This window comes from Hoplias malabaricus, chromosome 4 (genome assembly GCF_029633855.1).
Source record: "Hoplias malabaricus isolate fHopMal1 chromosome 4, fHopMal1.hap1, whole genome shotgun sequence".
In the NCBI taxonomy this organism is placed as follows: Eukaryota; Metazoa; Chordata; class Actinopteri; order Characiformes; family Erythrinidae; genus Hoplias; species Hoplias malabaricus.
This window is the reverse complement of record NC_089803.1, coordinates 62722590-62732008: the sequence shown is the minus strand read 5'-3', so window position 1 is coordinate 62732008 and position 9419 is coordinate 62722590. Positions and strand designations below refer to the sequence as shown.

Sequence of the window (9419 nt, the reverse complement as noted above, 5' to 3'; positions counted from 1 at the left end):
TGTCCTCTTTAATCGTTACATTTTTGCACTGAAGTATTAAAGCTATAATCTGTATCTTATCCCCGCAATAAATAATGAAAGAATATAAATGTAGGATATATTTTGAAAGTTTATACTGTGTAGGATGACCAGACGTCCTCTTTTACCCGGACTTAAAAAATATCCGCCCGGAATTTCACAAACATCCGGGATTTTGTTTTTCTAGAGCTTACATAGAACTTCGAGAAGTTTCGTTCACAAACTAGTCCCGCCCTCCCCTACTCCGATTGGTTCGCTTTGAGTGAGAAGGGGGCGTGGTGAAGTAGCCTAAAATCTTCGGATTGGACGGTCTCCCATGTTTTTTTGTGTAGCAATTAAAGGTGTAGAGCTCATCCAACCCCCCCACCCCCTGGAACGTGTCCTCTTTTTCACCGTCTCAGATCTGGTCACCCTAATACTGTGCTTTGTTATGGTAATTTGGCGGCGCCAGTTGCCTAGAGACAGGGCGCAGTGACGTGGCAAGGCTGCGCCCACACTCATTGGTCTTCCACGGCGTCGCGCGTCACGTGTGTGCGTCTTAGTGAAAGTAGTGTATCAGCAGCGACGTGAAGGAAGAACCGGTTTCAGTCGAAACAAACCGGGGCTTACGTGCTGAGGGGAGGTCTGGGGAGGCAAAAGGGCCTTTGTGAAGTTGGTCGTGGACTTTTTCTTGCGGTGTTCAACCCTGAATCTGCTGTAAAATAGTTGAAGCCGAGTTGTAAGGGGCCATGGCTCGTCTCCTGTTTGAAAAGAGTGTGCTGGCCTCGGCTCTGCTGCTGAACCTTCTCGCATCTATCTGCATAGTGTTTCTAAATAAATGGATCTACGTCCACTACGGCTTTCCCAACATCACCCTCACCCTCATTCACTTCGTGGTGACGTGGCTCGGCCTCTTCATTTGCCAAAAATTGGACATTTTCTCCCCGAAAAACCTCAGACCATCAAAGATCATCCTGCTCGCCCTCAGCTTCTGTGGATTCGTGGCTTTCACAAATCTCTCCCTCCAGAGCAACACCATCGGAACCTACCAGCTGCTCAAGGCCATGACCACTCCTGTCATCATCCTCATCCAGACCGTGTACTACAGGAAGACCTTCTCCACCAAGATCAAGCTCACCTTGGTGAGTTACCGAGTGCAGCCAGTGAGAGGATACACCGTGTCCCCATCCACTGTCAGAATATTCCCTCATTTTATCCAAACTCCTTAAAGTCTTTTAATTTCCCTTCCCAGGGTGCGTTTACGTTTGTTTTTGTTTTTTTAAGAAAAAAGTCATTCATTACTTCGTCAGAGTAAGTAAAGGTTTAAGAATGTAAATATCAGAACTGTTACTATTTTTAGAATATAATTCGTTTGCTTTTTTTCGAGAAAGAAAGAAATCATTTATTTTTGGCATAAAGTCTTAATAATAATAATTACATGGAAATTAAATCATTTTATGTTTTAACCAAATAAGTCAATATTTTGGAAATGGTCATAACTGAGATTTTACATTGAAATACTTAGGCATTTTTGTACAATTTTGTCCAAAATATAAACCAAGCTCTGGTAAGAGTCAGAGTTGAGAACGCTCAGTCCTGTTCCTGTCATTCAGAAGAGAAACTATCAGGCATACTCCACTTTTAACATGCACTTCAAACTTTTATCTCAGTTTCTCAAAAGACAGGATCTGTTTAGTAAATACGGAAACATTGCTGGTAAAAGTGAATGGTTTTCAGTCACTTGAACAGTAGTTAGATTATCTCTGGATAACCAACGCCACTTCAGCTGGTATTGAATGGCGTAACTTAACAGCCACATTTTCACAGCCCCCTGCCAGGGAGAATTCATACCACTTGAGTTTCCACAAACCCTTACGGACATGATATATTAATATATATATATATATATATATCATGTCCATATATGTATATTATGTCGGTACATTAATAAGTGTTTCCCTTTTGACAGGTGCCAATCACTCTAGGAGTCATATTGAACTCGTATTATGATGTGAAGTTTAATCTGCTGGGGATTGTTTTTGCTACATTGGGAGTATTGGTTACTTCACTGTATCAAGTGGTAAGTGATGCAAAAGTTAATATTCAGCTGTGCACCCACCCATGTATACCTCTGTAGCTCACTACCCCACATGGTCTAGAGAAATATAAAGCCTCGCAGCATCGGGCTGTTCAGCAGTGGAACTATTTTCTCTGTAGAGGTTGATCTCCATACAGTACCTTTGGGATTATAAGTACCTGACTTCACTAATGCCCTCATCCTTACAGCAATGTACTGATATATAGTGTAAACCTTCCCTAATATACTACAAAGGAAAACTACCAGTAAATACCCTTTGTTTCAGAATACAGATTTGGCAAGCATGTGGCTAGGCCTGCTTTGCCCCCGGTGACACTGACATAATGTGACTTGTTGAACATTTTTGTAACATAGTAAACCATGTTACTGATTAATTTGAGCTCTGGTGGCTCTCTGACCACAGCTGGTATCATCAGCGTTAAACATGTTGTGGGTGAAGTGTATTCTCAATGCATTAAAGAAGATATAGAAGAACTGTTTCTTTTGTGGGTTTAAAAAAAGACCTTATGTCTTGACTCACTAGAGATTTAGGGCAAGTGTTATTGTTATTTACTGAGCAGTTTTTGGTAGCGGAGCTGTAGCTATTATTTATTAATTCATTATCTGTAAGTGCTTATCCAGTTCAGGGTCGCGGTGGGTCCAGAGCCTACCTGGAATCATTGGGCGCAAGGCAAGAATACACCCTGGAGGGGGCGCCAGTCCTTCACAGGGCAACACAGACACACACACACATTCACTCACACACTCACACCTACAGACACTTTTGAGTCACCAATCCACCTACCAACATGTGTTTTTGGACTGTTGGAGGAAACCGGAGCACCCGGAGGAAACCCACGCGGACACAGGGAGAACACACCAACTCCTCACAGACAGTCACCCGGAGGAAACCCACGCGGACACAGGGAGAACACATCAAACCCACAACCTCCAGGTCCCTGGAGCTGTGTGACTGTGACACTAATCTGCTGCACCACTGTGCCGCCCGCTGTAGCTTTTCATTTTAATTAAAATAAAATTTACAGTAATACAGTAATATACAGTAATATGCGAATTATCTTAGATGAATGTTATGTATGGATTTATGAAAATATTTAATTGAAAATCCTATAGCTTCTAATCCAGATTTGATTATGTATTATTGTAAATTAGAGCTTATATATAAAGTTAGGTGCTATAACACCTTCTTCACTTCCTGTAGTGTATTATAATCCACCAGAATGACCATGTGGATTATATGAACATCATAGAGCACTATATAGGGTTTTGTGTTTCCTATAAAATAAGTATTATTTGTTTTTTTGGTAAGTAATAGACTTTGCTGACAGATGATTGCAGTCTTAATATTTGTGGTGAATAATGTTGTTGGTTTTTGGTGTGTGTGTAAATTTGGAGTGGAACAGGATGCTCTAAACTCGTCAAAGCACAGGTAGCACAGCACTCTAACCCTTTAATGACCCTTTTCCAGTTTGTGGTTTTACCAGAGTTCTATTCAGAACATACAGCGTGGTGCAAAATTTTGATGCTTCTTGTTAAATAGCACATTCTGGGTTTCTTTTTTTGTTAAACCCAATTCTCCTTAGGTTTCAGCTAAGCTCTACCCAGCTAAGTGTTCCTGGATCACATGATGCTGTAAAGCTGGCATGCTCGTGATATTGGCTCTTTAAACAAGGAGAATCTACATATTTAAATGTATAGTGAATTAACTCATTCCACCGTTCCAATACTCGCACTTGCACCCTCGCTCCCCAAATTTTGTGCTTGCCCACCTAAATGTGCAAAGCTTTAGGGTGTCCCAAATTCTTTTATTTTCCTCAACAAGTGTGTTCACAATAAATTAGGTATTAAGCAGCTTCCAGCATTTAAGCAGGGATTCTGCTGTTTTGCTCACAGCCTTGAGAAAGGTGAGTTAATGTGCTTTACTGTGTAATAGTAAACAGTGATCTTTTCCTGTGTCTTTTTCAGTGGGTTGGGGCGAAGCAGCATGAGCTGCAGGTGAACTCCATGCAGCTGCTCTATTACCAGGCTCCTATGTCCTCCGCTTTCCTCCTACTCATCATCCCATTCTTCGAACCCCTCACTGGAGATGGGGGCATCTTTGGACCCTGGTCCATACAGGCTGTGGTGAGAGAGAGAGGGAGAGGGAGGTGGGGGATGAGGGGAGAGTGAGAGAAAGCATGAGTTCATGAGAAAGAGGGAATGTGAGCAAAAAAGAGAGCCTCTATTCGACTGGTCAGACACACCTCTACCTGCTTAGGCTCAGGAATTTCCTGAACACACACACACAAGCATTACAGAGACGCCTGTGTTTGGAGACCCCTAAAAAACCACTTCATGCCAGTTCATTTTTTTTGTGTGTTATTTCATGCAATCATGTGTGATTCATACTTGTCTTTAATTTCAATGTATTTACTACAAAGCCCTTGTAGATATGTTAGCAAATTAAGCAGTGTTGTCATGTCAAATTCATGATGTTGTATGTCTTAAAAAAAACAGTAACAAAACCTTTTAAGCTAGAGATACACTTGCTGTATGGATGCTGTATGCATTCTTTGGATACCTGGCTTTTTCATTAACATACTTGCCTATATGTATTGACATACTTGCCTATGCTATGCATGTTAATGTACGCTGCCACTAGAGGGCAGACCAGAGAACACTGACCATAAAAATCTTCTGGATTTGCACAGTGTAAACACGGTGGCACTTAGATCATTCTACAGTCATGACAGAAAATGCATAGACAGCAGTCTATGGGTATCTGGTATTGCCAGTGTCTGCCATTTTGATGCTACTGACTGCCTGCATTTACTGCACCTTGTTTAAGTGTAGTGTTCATTTCTGAGGATGCCTACAACTGACGTAGCAAACAGAATCAGGATATGTATGACAGCACAGTTAAAATCAATTATATCTGCAGACTTAGTCTTAGGCATTCAGAGTGGGGATACTGACCCAGAACCTGGATTTTGTTTGAGTGGACCTGAGGCTGAAATCATTAAATACAAAAAACTGTGGCTTATAGGCCTTTTAAAAAGTGATGTCACATTGATGAAAGACTGGTGTACTCTTATTTGCTGGAAATTTGATTTTCTTTGTCTTTACCTCTTCTTTCAGGGGATGGTTTTACTCTCTGGGGTCTTTGCATTCCTTGTGAATTTGTCCATTTACTGGATCATCGGCAACACATCTCCAGTCACGTATCTTTTACTTCTAACAATGATACCTTCTTATATCCCTGTTTTAACACATATTTCAATGTATGGTACAATAGTATGTAAAGGATTGAGTGCTGCTGTACAAAGGACACACAGCTCCAGGGTTCCCGGGTTGTGGGTTTGAGCCCTGTTCCTGGGGCGGAGTTTGTGAGGAGTTTGGTGTGTTCCCCCTGTGTTCATGTGGGTTTCCTCCAGGCGCTCCCATGGTCCCATGGTCAAAAAACACATGTTGGTAGGTGGATTGGCTACTCAAAAGTGTGCCAAGTGATTCTGAGTAGGCTCAAGACCCACCACAATCCTGAAATGGATAAGCGTTTATAGACAATGAATGAGTGTAAAAAGGACTTGTTTTGTTGATTTAGGTGAGAATAAATTAGCATGTCCTTCACTGAGAGCACACTCCTGCTTAATTTGAAACAAAATGACAAACAACAAAAAGATGCCAAACAAATTGTGAGCTGTGCTGGAGTTACAGTATTGTTTTTATAAAATGTTAAATTCAGCAAGTAAATAAAAGCCAGGCTCTAACAAATCTGAAACATTTCATGTTTACAGAACATATTTTTACATTAAAAAAAAGGCTTGTATATTGACCAGACGTTTGCTGAAGTTCTTGAACAAATATTTCCAAATTTAACCAATAGATGGCGCACCGCACACATTTATACAAACTTGCCCCTACCTACAAATCAGCAGCCAACTGAACAGGCTCTATTCAAATGCTCTGTCATGATTGGTTAGATATTTGGCCCTGATAAGGAGTCTGTCCCTAATTGGTCCAAGATTTGATAATGAATCAAATGCTTCAAATTAGATGCGCAGCATAAGTGATGCAGCCTGGTAAAAAGTGAGTTAAAGTACAAGGTTCTTCTAAAGTAAATTTAAAGTTAATTAGATGAGTAAATTCTGAATAAGGAAGTCCTACTTTGTAAGACAGACCACAGGATTGTGGTCAGTAATTTCCTGGCCTGCAAATGGCTGTTTATGATAATGTTCATTCATTCATTCATTCATTATCTGTAAGCGCTTATCCAGTTCAGGGTCGCGGTGGTTCCAGAGCTGAGCTGGAATCATTGGACGCAAGGTGGGAACACACCCTGGAGGGGGCGCCAGTCCTTCACAGTGATAATGTTCAGTAAAAAGAAATTCTCCCCCAAAAGGAGTCTTTTAAGTTTAAATGTAAGTCACCTTTACGTGAGTTGTCATATTTGTATATAATAAAATTCAATAATAAGGATACTTTATATGCCTTGAGCCACTGAACCTCAGTGATGTTTGTTAACATCTGTTGATGTTATTGATCTTTAACCCTGAAAACTCTCAGCTACAACATGTTTGGACACTTTAAGTTCTGCGTCACACTTCTTGGGGGATATCTTCTGTTCCATGACCCACTCTCCATTCACCAGGGTCTGGGCATCGTCTGCACACTCAGCGGGATCCTGGCATACACACACTTCAAGCTGTCTGAGCAGGAGGAGGGAAAGAGCAGACTCATTCAGCGCCCTTAAATCCATTAACTAAGTGCTTTTAAGAGTTTCAGCTCTGTCTGAGCGACCCCAGGAACACAGTCATGGACCTGAACTCAAACACTGGCAAATTTCAGCTGCTGGAGTCACAAGGTCAAAGTTTACAAGCTAAAACACATGAAGGAAAAGTATGGTTTATTCAGAATAGAACTAAAGTCCATGTTTATGTTAATGTGAACTGCACACTATTGTCCAGAAGTATCTAAAACCCTTTTAATGAGTGAGATTTCACTTGTGCACACAGTCTGTGTAATATCCAAAGAAAATCATTGTCCAGTAGAACAAGATGGTCATATCAACATAATCCTAAGATGACCATGAACCCCCTAGTGTTGGCTAGAGGAGTATAAGCTGTGAAGCAGTGAGACTGCATTTCCTGTAGAGGTGGAGTGATCTCACTAAGGCTGCCATCATATCCTCAGAGCTGTGTTCTTGCAGCAAACGAAAAATAATAGACTCTGATTTTGCTCATTTTTGATGAGCAGGGAAATGTTATATAGAAAGACAAGTCCTGTTTGTACCTTCAAAAGAGGTGAGCTATTTTATAAACAGTATTTTTGCATAATTAAGCATAAATAATTTAGAATCAATGCTGTAAAAGTGGATGGAATATCTTCTTTTTTGTTTTAAGTGGTACTCAACGATCCCAAATTTTGCATCTTAGGGATGGTGAAAATAATTTATTCCTATGCACCGTGACTGTCTTATAAAACATTGTAAATCTATTCACAACACTTGATAAGTGCATTTTTATAATGTCTACCTTTCCTCTAATTAATCCATTATAAAATATATTAATTAAAGTATGTAGATATTTGGAAGTCTGTATGTTCTCCAGCAGGTGGTGCTATATTAGTACACGAGTTACGAGTGTGTCGTTTCAAGAGACAAAACAGCACTGACTGCATATTTGCAGTCACAACTTTCAGAATGAAAGTGCTCTGTTAGTATTATATTATTTAGCCTGATTTTCACCCCGATTCGACTCGTGTCCAATTTGGAATCAACTGGAATGGATTTGGAAAAAAACAGAAATGGACAAAAACACCCTGATTAGTTACTTTTATTGTTTTATTATTATTATTATTATTTTCTGCCTGAGTGTAGATATTAGTTACATAACAAACATGTCAAATGTGCATAAAAGAAACTGGCCGTGTCTAAACAAAGCCTGAGCTGTGATCACAAGCTTGTTTACACTGTCTGAATGTTTAAAACATTATTTTATTTTAGTTGCCATTGTTATTTTGTATATCATGTATTTTTCATACAATAAAAATATTTTGATTCTTGTAATTTTTCGAATGAATTTAGCTTCAATCACTGTTTGAAAACTGATTTGAAACAAACTCATAGATAAATAAAAAGCTCATAGAAAAATGTATCAAATGCAAATGTGAAAAAAAACAAGTATTTTCAAACCTGGAATTCCAATTAAGATTAAACCTTATTTCCAACTTACCTCTATGAGAAGGATGAGTGTGAAAGGACCTGGAGGTGTTTGGAAATGTTTGTGATCGACACAAAAGAAGAAAATGAAACAAAAGGTGTCTTCGGTTTTTCCCTAAAACTGAAAAATGAATAGCTAATTTGACTGCTATGTAAATTAATGAAGGGTGTTCTTGGCTGCTGCACAGCTCTGTAGGAGGGTATACTCATGACATTCTGTTTTATTTCATCTCTTAAATGTGTGGTACTTTATTCTCATATAGACCATAGGTCACAGCCAGCGGTGTGTTTTGCTGTGACTCTGCTCTTTATCTTTAACATGGAATGACTTTCATGTTATCTGTGAAAATGTTTCTTTCTCTGCTTTGTCTGTGAAAGCTGCCTTGAAGCCTTTGAGTTTTATATGTCTGGTCATGTTAAGTATGTCTTTAGGGGGTAAAAAGACAGTCACTACAAAGATAATGTTGTCTTCATATTTCAGAGATTGAGAGTTTTTTGTTGTTGATGGAACGATGGTAGAGTGGTTGATGGTACAAAAAACCAAGACTTATAGTTATTTACATTAGTGGTAAGTAGCTGGCGTCTCCATGTCTCCACAGACACCAGTGAACTTCACCGTGTGTGGAACAATGATGATAGAATATAGAGATTCATCTGAAAAAATGAATTGTATTCTTTGAGAATTTTATGTCTCAAAATGCCCTGCATTCAGATTTCCTCCACATCCAGAATTCAGATTCAGAAGTAATTAATTGATCCCAGAGGGAAATTACTGATGTTAGAGTTGCAACCATTTATGTTAAGAATAAACACTCTAATAATAATAATTCATTCATTATCTGTGACCCTTATCCGGTTCAGGGTCGCGGTGGGTCCAGAGCCTACCTGGAATCATTGGGCACAAGGCGGGAATACACCCTGGAGGGGGCGCCAGTCCTTCACAGGGCAACACAGACACACACACACACATTCACACCTACGGACACTTTTGAGTCGCCAATCCATCTACCAATGTGTGTTTTTGGACTGTGAGAGGAAACCGGAGCACCCGGAGGAAACCCACGCGGACACAGGGAGAACACACCAACTCCTCACAGGCAGTCACCCGGAGCAGGAATCAAACCCACA

The 9419-nt window shown here is 40.0% G+C and overlaps 1 protein-coding gene across 1 annotated transcript; it reads left to right on the top strand.

The window, feature by feature from the left end:
- Nucleotides 1–424: 424 nt before the first annotated feature.
- On the top strand, nt 425–8096 carry slc35e3 (solute carrier family 35 member E3). The gene is made up of 5 exons (XM_066668592.1): nt 425–1139; nt 1967–2077; nt 4061–4219; nt 5213–5295; nt 6638–8096. The coding sequence occupies exons 1-5, from the start codon at nt 747–749 to the stop codon at nt 6822–6824; spliced, it is 933 nt and encodes a 310-aa protein (XP_066524689.1). The 5' UTR covers nt 425–746; the 3' UTR covers nt 6825–8096.
- Nucleotides 8097–9419: the final 1323 nt, after the last annotated feature.